Genomic DNA, 18,007 nt, shown 5'->3' with positions numbered 1-18,007 from the left:
GAGTGGGAATGTTGGGGGGGAGGGTAGGGGGGGCAGGGTTGGGGGTCGGGTGTCTGGGAGCCAGGGGAAGACTGGAAATGCTGCCGCCTTCTGCAATTTATTTATTTTTTCTTTCGAGAGAGTGAAAGGAAGAGACGGATACTTGAAACCCAGTGTGTGGCCTGGTTATTTGGGACCCGGGTGAGGAGGGAGACCCGGGTGGGAGTATAGGGATGGGTCTGGTAAAGTCAGATCCTTCTCCCCCCACACCCATCACCTCCCCGGAGACACAACAGAATGGCCTGAAGGGGGCCTTGGAGGAATCTGCAGATCAAGGCTCCAGCAAAGAATGGGCCTGGGGTGGGGGCGGGGCTGGAGTTCCATCCTAGGTCCCTGATAGAGCCAGGAAGAGGAACTGCAAACGTAGCCCAGCCCTGACCCCTCTTCTGAGCCGTCTCAGCCTTGTCGGGCAGCCTAGAGTCTGCTGTCAGTCTCTAAAGAAAAACAGAAGACAGTTCATTCATGTTCATGGAGCTCTGTGGACAGAGCTGGGCTCTGGCAATGACCTTCACAGAAGTGTGCCCATAAGAAATGCTGCATAATTATTCATTGGATTTCTTTTTTTTTTTTAATTTGATTTCTCTATGTCTGCCCCCTCTCTGTAGGAGATATTTGAAGCAATTTTGCAGATAATAAGGGTGGGGAAATAGAATGCGATACCAAAGATAAAAATAGAAACAGATGTGTTAGCTATGAGGATGAATATGATTTCTGAACTCCCTGGTACACAAGGCAAAAAGGGAAATGCTGCTGCTGCTAAGTCGCTTCAGTCGTGTCCAACTCTGTGCGACCCCATAGACGGCGGCCCACCAGGCTCCCCCGTCCCTGGGATTCTCCAGGCAAGAACACTGGAGTGGGTTGCCATTTCCTTCTCCAAAAGGGAAAAGTGAAAGTGAAGTCGCTCAGTCATGTCTGACTCTTCTCGACCCCATGGTCTGCAGCCTACCAGGCTCCTCCATCCATGGGATTTTCCAGGCAAGAGTACTGGAGTGGGGTGCCATTGCCTTCTCCAAAAGGGGGCAATGGTCCATTATATATATGTATATGTGCATATGTGTATGTATGTGCGCTTCCCTCTTGGTGCAGATGGTAAAGACTGCCTGCAATGCAGGAGACCCTGGTTTGATCCCTGGGTCAGGGAAGATCCTCTGGAAAAGGTAATGGCAACCCACTCCAATATTCTTGCCTGGAGAATCCCATGGACTGAGGAGCTGGCAGACTACATCCATGGGGTCCCAAAGAGTCCAACATGACTAAGCGACTAAGAATGCATACGTGCATATATGTATATGCATACATATAAAATATATTACGAAGGAGAAAATGTGGTTCTTTCAGGGAGTCAGATGTTCCTGGCTTTTGGTCCTAACTGAAGCTTCTCAGGTGCTCTGTTGGATACTGTTCCCAGCTTCCCTTCTGCCACAGTTCATATGCTTGACAGGCTCCTCTTACTCCAGCCTCAACTACAGCATAAATGAGCCATTGCTGGCACCTCTGGGGGGATCCCACCTACCCATTTCTCTCTCATTCAGGGACCCCAGAAAGGAAGGCTGAGGTGGGGTGGTTAAGTCCTGAACTGTGCAGAAGGGCAGTTTTTGTAGCCATTCCTGACAAAGTTAAGCGTTGGATGGAAAAGACTAACCCTCAGGGGCAGTGTGCAGGTGATGGGGGTGAGGAGGTAGGTATGGAAGGGGGTTGGGAGGATGGGGGGCTGCCCTAGCTTGACTGGATCCAAGGCTAGAGGCACAGGTCCCCAGAGGTGTGACCCTTAAACCAAGGGTCCTCTCTGGACTGCCCCATGGTTTTCTGAGCAGCACTGGATCCAGTAGAGGCCAGTCCTGGGGGCCGGGCCCAGCCGTCTGCCTTTCAAGAAACTTCCTAGGTGATTCTGAGGTCTTGCTTGGATGGAAAGCACCACTTTCCCAATAACGCTTCTTTTAGCATGGTTCTGTGTAGGAGCAAATGGTTTGAGGCTGTGCTTACATTCTCTACCATTGGGCCCGAAGGGAGAAAGCTGTGAGCCGAGGAAGGTGTATGCAGGTAATGCATCTGTATCTAAGGGGTTAAGGAGAATTCACCAAGAAGGGGTAAAACCCCCTACTTGTGCATGTGTTGTGTTCTAGATTACAGAACTGATACATGTACCTTATAAAACTGCAAATAAATATAGAAATACATATGGTTAAAAAATTCCTTCCCCGTCTCATTCCACATACCCCTTAGAAGCGTGTTAGCAGTTTGGGATGAATTCTTCCAAATCTATCAAGAGCTCTCTACAGTGGGTTCCCACACAGTTGTCTCTCAGTCGTATCCGACTTTGTGACCCCATGGGCTGCAGCACACCAGGTCTGCCTGTCCCTCACCATCTCCCGAAATTTGCCCAAGTTCATGTCCATCGTATCAGTGATGCTGTCCAGCCATCTCATCTTCTGACGCCCTCTTCTCCTGCCCTCAATCTTTCCCAGCATTAGGGACTTTTCCAATGAGTTCAAAAGCTGACTCCTTCCCCCCTTACCACTTTTATTTATTTTTCAATTTATTATTTTTAAAAAGCCTGTGTCCTCTTCACCCCCGTCTACTTCCTTCAACAAATACTTATTTTGAATCTCCCCTGGTGCCAGGCAGTGTTGAAATGCTGGGGACACAGTATCCCTGCCTTCAGGGCACTTGGGTCTCCTCAGTGGGGACAGACAGTGGGAAGTAAGGGTGTTCAGGGAATTTAAGGTAATGATTCTGTTGAAGAAAGGAAGTGACTGCTGGGGGTGTGTCTTTGCTGGTTGACACAGGTTGGTCAGGGAGGTCTCTTCTTGGAGCAGCCTTTGAGTTGAGAGGAGACAAAGTCTGGGGTCGGGGAGTGTGCCAGGTAGAGGAAGTAAAGTAGGAAAAAGTTTGTAGTGTTGAGCAGGAGGAGGTCAGGGAGTGGAGCAGGGTTGGGGGAGAGAGAGAAGTAGAAAGTGGGTCAGAGGAGTCAGCCAGGCCTGAGGCCTTTAGGTGGGTTTTTGGTTTGTTTGTTTTTTTTTTTAAGTGTAAAGAGTTTTTTTTTCTTTCTTTTGAATTGTGTATAACATAGGCAAAATTTATCTAAGTCAATAAAATTTTAATGAATTTCGCATTCCTTAAAATTCCACTGATTCTTTCCACTGCCAATCACCTTGGTTCCTCCACAGTCATAATCTTCAAAATAAGATAGCTCAAAAAGTTTTGCTCAATCCACAGCTGTTATTTAAGTCAGCCCATAATTCTTTTAGTTGAGCCTCTTTGAGCACCAGTGGAATATGGACACACTTAAAAATTCCCCACCTGTAATCTTTGGGATCCAATTTCCTCAAGCAATTTACTTTAAGACTCTAGAAGTTAAATGTAGCAAGTAGGTTGCTATTTATTCCTTCATCTTTCCTAATATTGAAAAGCCTTGTTATATCCAGTTTTTACTCATGAGCCTAGCAAAAAAAAAAAAGTTAACAGGTCTCACTGTCACCACTGCAATAAAATTACAGTGATGGAGGCAAAACCTGTGTTCTCCATGTAGTCACATTAACATCACGTGGATGTTATAAACGCTGCGAAAAGTCCCCTTGGAGGGCGGTTAAGATGGGAGTGGCCAGGTTGCCCAGGGTCCTGGTGGAGAAGGTACGATAGGGGGCAGTAGAGAGCCAGGGAGGAGGTGGTCATGAGTTTCAGATGAGAGATGCGGTGTCACTCACTGGCCAAAGAGCTTCACTTCTCTGGGTCTTGGTTTCCCTAGCTGTTAAATGGCAACAGTAACCACCTGGTTGGATTCTTGCGAGGAATAAAGGGAAAAAACACATAAAACCGGTGGCACACTGCCTGGTCAAAGGATGGTTGCTCTTGGCCTCTTGATCTATTCTCTGTTACTGAGTAAAATGGAAAGTTAAATAAACTTGGAAGCATTTGGAGTTTTAAAATTTCCTAAAAATTTCACCCTCTAAATCGAAGTAGGAAGGAGGAGTCCCAGAGAAGTCCTGGGTCACAGGGTCCTGGCTGTCCCAGCACAAAAGACAGTGGAGCCAGGGCCAGGACCACCCATGGGAGGGGGAGGGCGTGGGGCAGGTGCGCTCTCACTCTGTCCCAGGGAGGGGATGCTGTAGCCCTTGGGTGGGCTTATCAGGTCACATTTTAAACTCCTGGCACTGAGCTCTTCCAGCCCAAGTGCATCTCCCCAGCCTCTCCTGTCCGCTCCACTCAAGGCCAAGTCAGCCTTGGCTAGACCCGGGGAACCACAGGTCACCCTCTTTGGAAGGTCGGCACTGAGCCTCCTCTGTGCCCCTCTGGCTGTTTGTCATCACCTCTTCTATTGGGGTGCTGGGTATGTGACTCTGCAGCCTGCAGGGTGATGAGAGGCGGCTGCAGTTCCAACCTTCTGTGTCCGGGGTCCACTCCAAATGCCAGGTTGAAAGCACTGAGAGTGCTGAGACACCTGGGTGTCAGAGAGACACCCCAGGACCCCAGCTCTGTCCCAGGGAAGTTGCTCACACCCTCTGGGATTTGGGGAAAGACACGCCGTGCTCTGCTGACCAGCCTTCCCCTCTGAGGCTCTGAGATAATGCAACTCTTGGCTGTCCTGCTAATAACAGTGATAAAAATTGTGTGCACAGAGCACATCGTATGTGCCACTGTGCTAAGGGCTTTCCACTCATGAGCGTATTTAACCTTGACCTGACTCTCAGGTGGGCATTAAAGCACTTTCCACATAAAATGAACTCAGATCCATCTTGACAGTGGCCTCCAGGTTCTTTCTGCTGCATTAGTTTTCCATCCCCTTTACATCCTTCCTGGGGACCTCTGGCCATCATAGCCTTCCTTCCCAGTGTCCACACACACCCTGTCCCCGCCAACCCTTTCTTCGTCCTCCGGCTGCCCAGGGTTCTGCCTCCAGCTGCCAGAAAAGCACTTCCCTCTTCCTGACTCACCCTGATAGGAGGCCCAGTCCCCTTTCTCCTTGACCATCTTTAATCTGGCACTTGGGTTCCCCAGATCTGGCCCTGAAGGTCATCCGCACTTCCTGGGGCTCTTTCTTCTGCTTCTCCCCACAGGAGGAAACTCCATCCTGGGCTGCTTTCTTCACTCTGTGCCCTCATCACAGGGCAGTACCCAGGACTCTGGCTTTATCATCACCAGAAATCTCTGGTCTCCACAGGTCCACTCAGTCCTCTGCAAACTTTTGTCCGGGTTACTTTCCCTCTCTGGCCTCAATCCTCACACTTTCTCACTGGGACCAGATCAGCGGCCTCCTGGCTGAGCTCTTTGCCTCTCGGGGGGGCATCTCTGACCCGTTGGCCACCCCAAAGCCAGGGCCATTGCTCAGTTTACAGCTCTGACCTCACCACTACCCTACCTGCAGCTCCTCATGGGCTCCTGTGCGTGCGTGTGTACATGCTAACTCACTTGAGTCATGTCTGACTCTTTGTGACCCCAGGGACTGTAGCCTGCCAGGCTCCTCCTCCCATGGGGATTTCCCAGGCAAGAATACTAGAGTGGGTTGACATGTCACGGGCCGCTGTAGTCAGTCTTTAACTTTGTTGTTCAGGTGCCAACATCGGTAAAATGCTTTCAGGTGAATGTCCCCCAGTGTATATTCACTCATCTGATAATTCTGGCCATTCTGTGGCAGCCAGCCTTCAAGATGGCCCCCGAGTATTCTCACCCCCCTGGCATTCACACTCTTGCGTGGTTCCCCTCTGCACTGAGGAACCATCAGGACATTGTGGAGATGATGGAGCATTACTTCTGAGGCTGGGTCATAGAAGAAATTTCAGCCTCCACTTTGTGCTCTCGGATCATTTGCTCTGGGGGGAGCCAGCTGCCATGTTGTGAGGGCGCTCAAGCACTCCTGTGGAGGGACCTCCTGCCAACAGTCAGCACTCACCTGCCAGTCCTGTGGGTCTCCTTGGAAGCTGGTCCTGCAGTCTCGATCAAGTCTTCAAACAAATGAAGCACTGAATGACATCCGACTGCAACCTCATAAGAGACTCTGAGCTAGAACCAACTGGTTAAGCTGCACCTAGGTTCCTGACCCCCAGAAACTGAGATGATAAATATTCCTTGTTTTAAATTGCTCAGGTTTTGAGGGATCATTTTACAGCAATAGATCACTAATACACATATACTACTGTACAAGTCTATTATGTACATTATAATGCATATCCCCAAGTAGACATCTAAAGAAAAGAGATAAAAACATATATAAAGTTTTTTTTCTTTTGGCAGGACCATACAACTTTTGAGACTTTAGTCCTCCAACCAGGGATTGAGTCCAGGCCCTCAGCAGTGAAAGCATGGGGTCCTAACCCTTGGGCTGGCAGGAAATTCCCTAAATGTTCTTGCCAGCCTCTTAGTGGATGATCTTGTGACCCCCTTGGGGCGCATGTCCTCCCAGTCAGGAGACCTCTGTGCTCCTGAATGACATTCAAGCTGCTTTCCCCTGAGATTCAAGGCTCTCCTCAGGGCGGCCCAAGCCACCCCTCTGGCCGTTTATCCCACTGAAGAGAAACTTGCTTATTACAACTGATAAAATCCTTCCTGTTCTTTCAGGCCAGCTTCACAGACCTCCTCTAGGGAGCCTTTCTCGACCACCCTGGAGGTGGGATTCCCTGTTTTGGAGCCCAGGCTCTCTGAATTGCTCTCTGCAGGTGCTCGGTATCCTGAGGGGAAGAGTACTCAGAGGGAACAGGGTTGCTCTGCATAATGAGGCGGAGTCCTAAAAGTGGCTCGGACATTCCATGCTGTCCTCCCCAGCACCTGTGAGCATGCTGCCGGCGCTCTCTCAATCATTATGTTGTAGGTAGTGAAACTTACAGATGGCCATACATATTGTACAGGGGGCTGACCTCTAATTCAGCATCCAGTGTATTGTGTCCTTCATCTGGCTTTCTTCAAAGTGTTTTATCACCTCTGACTCCCTTTTATTTTTTTCAATTAAAAAAAAATTTTTTTTAATTCAAAAGATCTTTTTTTGGCTGTACCTCACAGGATCTTAGTTCCCTGGCCAGGGATTGAACCTGCACCCCCTGCATTGGAAGCATGGAGTCTTAATGACTGGACCACCGGGGAAGTCCCTTGGACTCCCATTCTTAAGTTTTTGTGTATGTTGTATACACGGCTGACCTTAGGACAGGAAGATTCTCCAGGTGGGCCTAATCTAATCCCACGAGCACAGGGGGAATCAGAGAAATCTGGAGTTCCAAGAGGATACCAGGCACTGTTGCTGACTTTGCAGATGGAGGGGTCATGTGATGAGGAAGGCAGGTGGCCTTGAGGAACAGAGGGTGGCCCCTGGCTGCCAGTCAGCAAGGAGATGGGGTCCTCAGTTCTATAGCTGTGAGGAACTGGATTCTGTCAACAACTGGAATGTATTTGAGAGTAGATTCTTCTTCTCCTTTGCCTCCAGAAATGAATACGGTCCTGCCAGTACCTCTATCTCAGCTTCATGAGACCCTGAGCTGGGAACTCAGCTGGGGTTCCTCTTGGACTTCTGCCCTACAGAGCTGTGAGCTAATAAATGGGTGTCATTTCAAGCCACTACGTTTGGGGTGCGATAGAAAATGAACACATGAAGCTCTGTCTCTGAAGACCTTGCAAAGTATATATTTTCTCTCTCTTTTTTTTGACTGTGCTACACAGCTTATGGGATCTTAGTTCCCGAATCAGGGATCAAACCCTTGCCGCTGCAATGAAAGCACAGAGTCCTAACCGCTGGACCACCAGAGAATTCCCAAGGTATATATTCTTAACGGGACAGATGTAAAGCGTTCTCAGGGTGCATGTGTCTGCCGCCATGTGGCATTGTTTTGTTTTTAGCTACTTCTTGGTTTCTCAGGGTTATCTCTGGTCTCAGAGAGCTGGCTTGTAAGTCAGCCACTGGTGTTTCATGTTGTTTATCTGGCTTTCCTCATGGTGTTTCATCACCTCTGGCTCTCACCCTAAAGTTGTTTGACTTTGGGGTGTTTTTCGTTACTGGTTCACAGACTGCTCCCTAAGCAATGGTTTTGGGAACATGGTTATAGGGTAGAACCAGCTTGTAAGAACATCTTATTCCAGTATAATATGCAAATAGAAGAATGCACAGATCTTCCGTGTATGGGTTTCAGCAGTTTTACAAACTTGCAGCCTTGCAGCCCGCATGCAGATCAAGCAGTGGGACATTTCCATCCCCCAGAAACTCCTTCCAATCCTCACTCTTATAAGGGTGACTGCTATTCTGACCAAAACAGCGTAGGTTTGTTTGCCTGAATAAACCAGATTGTAACTGATAATACCAGAGCAAGCCAAATCAATAGCCCAGTAGTCACCAAAATTATTGGCCACAGTCCCAGTGCATGCAAACAATGTGAGGCTTTTCAAGACACAAACGAGGGTGCAGCCAGGACTTATTTTATGCGAGGCGCATGTTCCTGAATATCTCACATAATGTAAACTCTTCTAACTCGGGGGGTCTAGTTTTCTCACTGAAGTATCCATAACATAGGATTCCCATGATGTCATATTTGGGGTCTAAAGCAAGATTTACTAACGTCATTAACATCGTCCAAATTCTTAAAATTTTTTTTATTGATTATTTTATTTTTGGCTCTGCTGGGTCTTAGTTGCTGTGTGGGCTTTTCTCTAGTTGCAGCGAGTCGGGGCTCCACTCTAGTGGTGCCTGGGCTTCCCATTACAGTGGCTTCTCTTGTGGAGCACAGGCTCTAGGGCTTGTGGGCTCTAGAGCACAAGCTCAGTAGTTGCAGTGCCAGGGCTTAGTTGGCATGTGGGATGTTCCTGGATGAGGGATCAAACCTGTGACTCCTGCATTGGTTGGAAGATTCTTTACCACTGAGCCACCAGGGAAGCCCAGTTTCTAATTTAGCATAATTCCAATTCACACACTCCCAGAATTTAGCCCTCCGTGAACTCTCCATGGGGTTGTGAGGGACCACTTGTAGTATCTCTGGGACCCCGGGGCCCAGCTGTGGTGACAGGATGGGACCCTGGTTCTGGGAGCAGCACACAGGTCCCGGGAGTCCGGCTGTCCACATTCCAGGCTTGCTTCTGCTGTTTGGACTCTGGGTAAGCTCATACCATTCAGGGCCTCAGTTTCCTCATTTCTGAATCAAATAGGGGTGTGCTCTGGGGCTAATGAGAGGAGGTAATGAGGGAAAGGGCTTCCCAGGTGGCTCAGTGGATAAAGAATCCACCTGCAATGCAGGAGATGCAGGTTTGATTCCTGGGTCGGGAAGATCCCCTGGAGGCGGGTATGGCAACTCACTCCAGTATTCTGGCCTGGAGAATCCCATGGACAGAGGAGCCTGGCAGGTTACGGTCCATAAGGTCACAAAGAGTCTGACACGACTGAAGTGACACACACAACAAGGGAGCGCAGAGGAGTCACTGGAGGTTTGCTGGCACTAATCCAGCTGAGTGGGGAAAAGCCTGCCTTCCTGCTGCCCCCACCCCCTGACCCCCAGGCAGCTTGGAGGACTTTACTCCCCAGGAGAGCCATTCAGCCCCAGGCTGGGGTGTCTGGTAGCTGAGCCCCAGGAAGCCAGGCCCAGGCTCAGATGCCAGGGTCATAGGTCTGGATTGGGCAAGAGCAGAGCTCGGCCCCTCTGATCCTGGTCAGAGATATTTGGAGAGATCAACAGTTCTGGGAAATTCAGAGACAGGAAGTAAAGGGGAGTGGGGCAGAGGGGAACCAGCCAGCTGCACCCCGGCCCCTCCTGGTCTGGACCTCTCCCAAACAGTTCCTTGAGTGGGGTGGCTACATGCAAGGATGGGGGACAGAACAAGGAGGCTCTCCATCCCTGGGAAGGAAAGAGGCAAGCCACCCCCGCTCCCACCCCACACCCTCCCTGAGTTCCAAATCCATTTCTACCTCTGTTTACGTCCAAAGTCCCGGGCACTGCAGATGCCAGGTTTGGTGTGTTTGGACACACAGTCACACAGACAGGCAGACGCACAGGGCTCAGGGCCCTTGAATGGACCCTGCCCCCTCCCCTCCCACCACCCAGGGCTGTCTGTGCTAATTCTCCAGGCCTCAGCCTGTTTCTTAGCCTGGGATCTGCGCAGGATTGAGGGACCCACAAGTCAACCTTGAGACCTTTGGCAAGTAAAAGGGGAAGAAAGGGGGGTGGGGGGAAGAAAGGAGGTGGTGGAATTAACTGTGGAGTGGGGTGGGGGAGGGGATGAATGAAATCCACGTCTGGAGGGGTGGAGACTGAGTGGAAAAACTTCAGAAGATAGATTTTGGATGTCAGGCCTGGAGGGAACGGGAGCAAGAAGAAAGATCTCCACGCAGTCGCTGATCACCTGGAAAGGGACCGAACCCCACACCCCAGCTCTTCAGCCCCTGCCTCAGCCCTAACACCAGCCTTGACCTGGTCCCAGCCGGCCCTACCATGACAAAGGAGTATCAAGATCTTCAGCATCTGGACAACGAGGAGAATGACCATCAGCACAGAAAAAGTGAGGGGACACCTCCCCCCATTTCTGAAAGGGGAGCATTAGGTGGCTCTCGCCCCCTCCCCTGACCCCGCCTCTCCCTGGGTCTGCCCGGCTCACGAGGTTGGTGGTGTCTCAGCCACCCCTCTTAGGGGAGGTGCAGGGTGTAGGATTCGAGACCCTTTCTTGGTGGCAGTTGTCCCCAGGCTCCTTCATGACCCTCCTGCCCTTCGCCTTGTCACCGACTTCTCAGGACCCTGGGGAGGGGGTTGCCCAGGGGATGTGGGGGTTAACTGCAAGAAGTTAGACCCTCTTCTTCGTTCCTCTTCCAACACCCGTGAGCCTTGGCCAAGTGTATGTGTGTGAGTGTGTGTGTGAGTGTGAGTATGTATGAGTGCACAGGTGTCAGGGATCCTTTGGGTCAAGGAGAAAATTTTTGTGGCAGGCCTCAGGGAGTTCTGACTGGAGGAGGATGAGTCAAGCCCTCTTTCTTTCTCCTGCGAGCAGAGATGTTTCTGTTGGGGCTGAGCCAGGATGGAATGCTTGGCAGAAGGGAGTGGGCAGTGCCCTTCGATGGGGGGGGAAGGGACTACCAGCAAAAACGGAGGGGAAGCCCCCGCATTTCAGCTCACTGAGACAGTGCTCCCGGGTGGGCACAACTTGGTCGACCTGAAGTCTGGTTACTCTGACTCCCTGTGCCCAGACAAAGAGGAGTGGGATTCACTGGGAGAGCAAGAAACCCGTTTCTCTTGCCTCACCTGCTAGACTCCCTCGCCCCCAGTCTCCAGCGTGCAAACTCCATTCTCCAGGCTCTGCGTTCTGATGCGGCAGTGACTCGATTTGGCCACTAGGTGCCAGCAAAGGCCTAGAGCCTGGGTTGCTGGGGCTGCTGCTAAGTCGCTTCAGTCCTGTCCGACTCTGTGCGACCCCATAGATGGCAGCCCACCAGGCTCCCCCGCCCCTGGGATTCTCCAGGCAAGAACACTGGAGTGGGTTGCCATTTCCTTCTCCAGTGCATGAAAGTGGGAAGTGAAAGTGAAGTTGCTCAGTTGTGTCCGACTCTTCGTGACCCCATGGACTGCAGCCCACCAGGCTCCTCCGCCCATGGGGTTTTCCAGGCAAAAGTACTGGAGTGGGGTGCCATCGCCTTCTCCTAGAGCCTGGGTAGGGCTCCCGCAGAAAGATTCGCACCCCTTCTCACCTCTCGATGCATCCAGCTCCTCCCGGTCACCTACAGCCCAGATTTCTTCATCTATAAAGTCCCTCCTAGTCTCCTAGAGGAGGCTCAGGCTGCCCTCCTCCTAGGACCCCAGAGCTGCCCCAGGCTCCCATCTGTCCCTGAGCCCCTGACCTCCTCTCTTGTAGGGCCACTGCCTCCTCATTCATTCAGTCGGCGTCTCTGCACCGGACCCAGCCTCCTCCTGGTCTCCATGGGCCTTAGCCTCCTGCTGCTAGTCGTTCTCTGTGTGATCGGATCCCAGAGTGGGTTCCCCAGGGGGTAGGGGGTGTTTGGGAAGGGAGCAAGGTGATATGGTGAGGGGGCGGGGGGCAGAAGAGCTGGCTGCTGTGATGTGGGAAGCAGCCCCCTCATTTTGTCCTGTCCGCACCCTCTTCTGCCCAGACTCCAAGCTGCAGGAGGAGCTCAGCGCCCTGAGAGAGACCTTCAGCAACCTCACAGTGAGCACAGAGGCCAAGGTCAAGGCCCTGAGCGTTCAGGGTGAGGAGGGCTGGGGCTGGGGGGCTGGGAACAGTAGGGCCATTGAGACACTGAGCAAGTCTCTTCCCTAGGAGGAAATGTGGGCAGAAAGGTGAAGTCCCTGGAGTCCCAACTGGAGAAACAGCAGCAGGAACTGAATGCAGGTCAGCAAGGGGTGCGTGTATGTGTGAGTGCGCATGCGCTTGCAGGATACGGCGGTCTCTCAGACCAAACCAAGGGGCATTGTGGCAGAAGTATCTGCGATCTATCTTCACGCCCCAGTAGGTAGATGACAGAACCTTCCCAGCCCCCAGTGTTCATCGTGGCTTTCTTGCTTTCCCCTACCCTCATCCCCCTCCACCTCTGCCCTCTGTCTCCCCAGATCACTCCAGCTTGCTGCTCCACGTGAAGCAGTTTGTGTCTGACCTACGAAGCCTGAGCTGTCAGATGGCTGTCTTCCAGGGCAATGGTGAGGGGGTGGGGGTTGCCCAGTCCTGCTTGCCTGCCCAACCCACTTCCTCTCAGCCCCTCACCACCCCCTCTGACTCCCGCCCCAGGCTCTGAAAAAGCCTGCTGCCCAGTGAACTGGATCGATTATGAAGGCAGCTGTTACTGGTTCTCTCGCTCCGGGAAGCCCTGGCCAGAGGCTGAGAAGTACTGCCAGTTGGAGAATGCCCACCTGGTGGTGGTGGGCTCCTGGGAGGAGCAGGTAAGGTTCCGGTAGGGCCCGGCTGGGAGGTTGGCAGGTCTAAGGAGAGGTCACCACCCCTCCTCTCTCCCCAGAAATTTATCCAGCACCACATGGGCCCTGTAAATACCTGGATAGGCCTCATGGATCAAAATGGGCCCTGGAAATGGGTGGACGGGACGGACTACGAGACGGGCTTCAAGTGAGTGTGTGTGCCCCCGAGGCTCTGCCCCTCCATCTTCGGCCCATCATCCCAGCCTGGCAGGTCCCGGGGGCCGGGGGTCCACGGCTGGGCTTGGGGTCTCAGGCTCTGGGGTCCACGTCTCTCTGGTTTCTTTAGGAACTGGGCACCAGAGCAGCCAGATGACTGGTATGGGCATGGGCTCGGAGGGGGTGAAGACTGTGCCCACATCACGGTGGACGGCCGCTGGAATGATGACGTCTGCCTGAGGCCCTACCGCTGGGTCTGTGAGGCCCAGCGGGACGGAGGCAATGACAGCTAAGAGCCTCCTCTCCCCTAATTTATTTCCTCAATGCCTTTACCTGCCGTAGGGGCCCTGGTTTGGGGCCCTTCTATCTAGGGGCTTCTGAATTTTCATCTAAGATTTTAGAGGGAAGGGGAAAGGATGGTGTCTGAGGAATGTAGAATGATGTTTAGAGGGGCGAGGAGATTAAAACCCATGCTGCTTTCTATGGTTTGCAGGTTATTATTGTCAACTGGATTTTTTTAGAGTAAAAAGAAAAGAAATATACAAAACATTGAGTTGTCTGCTTGCTGGGGATTAGGAATCGGGAGTGGGCTGGTCAGCACTAGGAAGTCTTGGGCAGGCAATGGGTCATCCTGAGAACTGTCCGTGCTTTGGGCCAAGAGGCCTGGATTTGTTATTTACAGGTATACAAGTTAGGGCAAGCTAGTCTGCTTTCTGTGTTTCAGCTGTAAAATAGCGTTATTACTGATTTGTTACTGAACTCAGGTTCAGTTGCTCATCTCTCAAGAATGCAATATTGAGAGATGAGTAAAAGGAACTATGACTTTATTGAGGAAGTTGGCAATCTAGGAAAGAAGGTGATTCATATCCCAAAAAATCAACTCCTCCTTGCCGATCAGGGGGCAAGAGATTTTAAAGGGGAGTTTCATGGGTAGATAGGTGGGGCAGGTTTTACGTGCATAACAACAGAGTTAGCTCTGACAATCGTCTTGAAATTGGTCATGCAATGGTCTTCTGGTCAGTGTCATCTTTTTCATATATTTTAAACTTTTTTTTTTCTTATTTTATTTTTAATATAAACTTTTTATTTTGTATTGGGGTATAGCCAATTAACACTCAACATTAACACTCAACATAACATAAACTCAACATGCAAAAAATGAAGATCATGGCATCCGGTCCCATCACTTCATGGCAAATAGATGTAGAAACAGAGAGACTTTATTTTCTTGGGCCCCAAAATCACTGCAGATGGTGACTGCAGCAATGAAATTAAAAGACGCTTGCTCCTTGGAAGAAAAGCTGTGACAAACCTAGATAGCATATTAAAAACCAGAGACATTACTTTGCTGACAAAGGTCCGTCTAGTCAAAGCTATGGTTTTTCTTGTATGGATGTAAGAGTTGGACCATAAAGAAAGCTGAGTGCCGAAGAATTGATGCTTTTGAACTGTGGTATTGGAGAAGACTCTTGAGAGTCCCTTGGACTGCAAGGAGATCAAACCAGTCAATCCTAAAAGAAATCAGTCCTGAATACTCTTTGGAAGGGCTGATGCTGAAGCTGAAGCTCCAATACTTTGACCACCTGATGCAAAGAGCCGACTCATTGGAAAAGACCCTGATGCTGGGAAAGATTGAAGGCAGGAGGAGAAGGGGACGACAGAGGATGAGATGGTTGGATGGCCTCACCGACTCAATGGACATGAGTTTGAGCAAGCTCTGGGAGTTGGAGTGCTGGTGTGCTGAAATCCATGGAGTTGTAAAGAGTCGGACATGACTGAGTGACTGAACTGAACTGATAGCCGATTAACAATGTTGTGATAGTTTTGGGTGAACAGTGAAGGGATTCAGCCATACATATACACTTATCCATTCTCCCCCAAACTCCCCTCCCATCCAGGCTGCCACATAACATTGAGCAGAGTTCCCTGTGCTGTTCAGTAGGTCCTTGTTGGTTATCCATTTAAATTATAGCAGTGTGTACACGTCCATCCCAAACTCTGTAATGTCTTAAGTATAGTTAATCTTCAGTTCTAGAGCTGATTTGTTCCTACAGTTCTTGAACTGTGCAAGATGGAGCAGCTATGTCATGGTTACAGTCAGGTCATCATGCAGTTAACTTTTTTCATTTGGTGGCAATTTTAGTATCTGCAAAACAACTCAGGAATATGCATCAGAAACTGTTATCTATGTCCTTCAGGGAGGAACTAAAGATTCTGTGACTGTTGTTCTAATTGTTAACTTCTTGAGCTTGCTCTTTTGTGACTCAGGGGAGGCATGGGAGTCTACAGCTTTTTTTTTTTTTAATAAACAAGAGACTGGGGATACAGAGGAGCTTTTGTATCTGGAGGTCCCTGCAGGGTCCTGCTCAGTTTCACTGGGACTATCCTACCTCCAGCAATGCCCACAGGAACAGAACCACCCCAATGTGAACAAAAGCAGCATCCACAGATAGGTAACAAATGCAAAGATGAACCCACAACCCAGAATCACCAACATGGCAGGAAAATCAATAATACCATGGAAGAGAAAGCCCAACAAATAGAACCCACAACCCAGATGGGAGTTAACAGGACAAACAGTTGAAGACTTTATGGACACTTGTGGGTTTATCAATGGACAGCAAGCTCCAGGATATGGTTAAAGGACAGGGAAGCCTGGCGTGCTGCAGTTCATGGGGTCGCAAAGAGTCAGACGTGACCGAGCAACTGAACAACAGCAACATGGGTTTATCAACCAATATAGACAAAGTGTTAGCCTACCAACAAGACCTCCACTAATTCTAAAAAGGAGCAATGCTCCGACCACAAAATAAATAAATAAATGAAGTTAGATTTAAATATGAAAGTATAGCCAAAAAAGATCTATCAACATATACATTTCTCACCATCTTTCTAGATAACTTTGAATTTAAGAAAAAATAAAAATGAAAGTCAAGCAGTTTAGAAGTGAACAAGGAGAACTCTGCATACTGAGATTGTGGTACAGTATAAGTACCCAAAGGAAAAGTATATAGACTTAAGTGCATTTATTTTGAAAAAATAGGAAAGGTTGAATGGAAAGAAGCTTAATTTTTAACTCAAGATACTTGAAAAAGAATAACAAAATAGGTCTTCACTGGTGGTTTGGTGGTAAAGAATCTTTCTGCCAATGCCCGGCAAGATCCCACGTGCTGCAGAGCAACTAAGCCTGTGCACCACAGTTACTGAGTCTGTGCTCTAAAGTCTGGGAACCACAACTACTACTGAAGCCTGTGCGTGACCTAGAGCCCAACAACAAGAGAAGCCACTGCAATGAGAAGCCTGCCTGCTACAACCAGAGAAAAAGCCTGCACAGCAATGAAGGCCCAGCACAGTCCAAAATTAATAATTTTAAAAAGAACTTTAGAAAAAGAATGACACAATAAATCCCCCCAAGTAGAAAGAGCTTTTTTTTTTTTTTTAGCAGGGGCGGGGGAGAAACTTGTTTGTTTTTTTAAAGCAAGACTTAAAACACTAGAAAATAAAAATGTAGATATCATCAATAAAAGAAAATCTGATACTTGGCAAAGGTAGAAAACAAATATGAAGGAGAATAAAGGAAACACAGATGCATAGTTTTACTTTTTAGTTTTTTTGGTTGGAGTATAATTGCTTTACAATGTTGTGTTAGTTACTGCTGTACAACGAAGTGAATCAGCTATATATCCCACATGCTGCACCACAGGGCATGTAGGATCTTAGTTCCCCAACCAGGGATCAAACTTGCACTCCCTGCATTGAAGCGCAGTCTTAACCACTGGACCACCAGGGAAGTACTATTAGACTATATTGCAAAGCCATATCCATAAAGACAGTGTGGTAATGATACAGAACAAATAGACCAATGGCATGGAATAGGGATCTAATGTATGGCATGGTGACCACAATTAACAATACCATACTGTATACTTGAAATTTGCTAAGAGAGTAAATCTTAAGTTTCCTCACACACACACACACACACACACACACACACACACACACACAATTGGTAGTCATGTGAAGTGATGGATGTGTTAGTTTGCGGGAATCATTTTCCAGTGTAGATGCATATTAAATCACCCTGTTTTACACCTTTAAAAATCGCATTGTACAACTTAAATATACACAATTTTTATTTGTCAGTCATACTTCAATAAACCTGGAAAAAAAACTTCTAAAGCATCTCACACAGAAAAAAAAATCCGCAGTGACTACATGTCCACACATGTAGTGTGGATGCAGAGATGCCTAAAATCAGCATTAAATGAAAAAACTAAAAAACAGAATGCTGCCTAGAACACAAGAACACTGATAAAAATCAATAGTCTACACACACAGTAGCACTACATACATTTCAAGAATCTGTACATTTTCAAGGACATGTCAACCCCATTCAAGTGGTTGCTTAAGGAAGGGAGGAGACTAGGACGGGACCAGGATAAGAGGAGGCATCACTGAGAGAAGGACCTTAAATAGACCGGAGCTGAGCGCTGAGAGTGGGCACACTTCACCTCTAGTCCATCTCCAGGAAAAATGTTCATGCACATCTCAGCCTCCACCCTGCTGGGGTCCTTAAAGGGGAGAGATAAGAAACAGGGGCTTCTTATCAGGGCTTCCCTGATAGCTCAGTTGGTAAAGAATCTGCCTGCAATGAAGGAGACCTCGATTTGATTCCTGGGCCGGGAAGATCCACTGGAGAAGGGATAGGCTACCCACTCCAGTGTTCTTGGGTTTCCTTTGTGGCTCAGCTGGTAAAGAATCCACCTGCAATGCAGGAGACCTGGGTTTGATCCCTGGCTTGGGAAGATCCCTTGGAGAAGGGAAAGGTTACCCACTCCAGTATTCTGGGCTGGAGAATTCCATGGACTGTATAGTCCATGGGGTTGCAAAGAGTCGGACATGACTAAACAACTTTCACTTTCAAGAAACAGAACCCAGAA

The 18,007-nt window shown here is 49.2% G+C and overlaps 1 protein-coding gene and 1 non-coding gene across 3 annotated transcripts; one reads left to right on the top strand and one right to left on the bottom strand.

The window, feature by feature from the left end:
• Positions 1-3,493: 3,493 nt before the first annotated feature.
• Positions 3,494-3,638, bottom strand: LOC138984005 (small nucleolar RNA SNORA1). The gene has a single exon (XR_011461366.1). It is a non-coding gene; the product is annotated as a small nucleolar RNA SNORA1 (small nucleolar RNA).
• A 6,583-nt stretch (positions 3,639-10,221) lies between these two features.
• LOC102282669 (asialoglycoprotein receptor 1) lies at positions 10,222-13,740 on the top strand. Of its 2 annotated transcripts, XM_014481554.2 has the most exons (8): positions 10,224-10,497; positions 11,839-11,955; positions 12,095-12,190; positions 12,262-12,333; positions 12,552-12,638; positions 12,727-12,878; positions 12,953-13,059; positions 13,198-13,735. In XM_014481554.2, the coding sequence occupies exons 1-8, from the start codon at positions 10,431-10,433 to the stop codon at positions 13,358-13,360; spliced, it is 861 nt and encodes a 286-aa protein (XP_014337040.1). In that variant the 5' UTR covers positions 10,224-10,430; the 3' UTR covers positions 13,361-13,735. The 2 variants fall into 2 exon arrangements, with proteins under 2 accessions (XP_014337041.1, XP_014337040.1); XM_014481555.2 differs by lacking the exon at positions 11,839-11,955 and having other exon boundaries at positions 10,222-10,497; positions 13,198-13,740.
• Positions 13,741-18,007: the final 4,267 nt, after the last annotated feature.

Source organism: Bos mutus, chromosome 19, assembly GCF_027580195.1.
Source record: "Bos mutus isolate GX-2022 chromosome 19, NWIPB_WYAK_1.1, whole genome shotgun sequence".
Classification (NCBI taxonomy): Eukaryota; Metazoa; Chordata; class Mammalia; order Artiodactyla; family Bovidae; genus Bos; species Bos mutus.
Note: the sequence above shows the minus strand (reverse complement) of the source record. Positions and strands in the feature narration are given on the sequence as shown.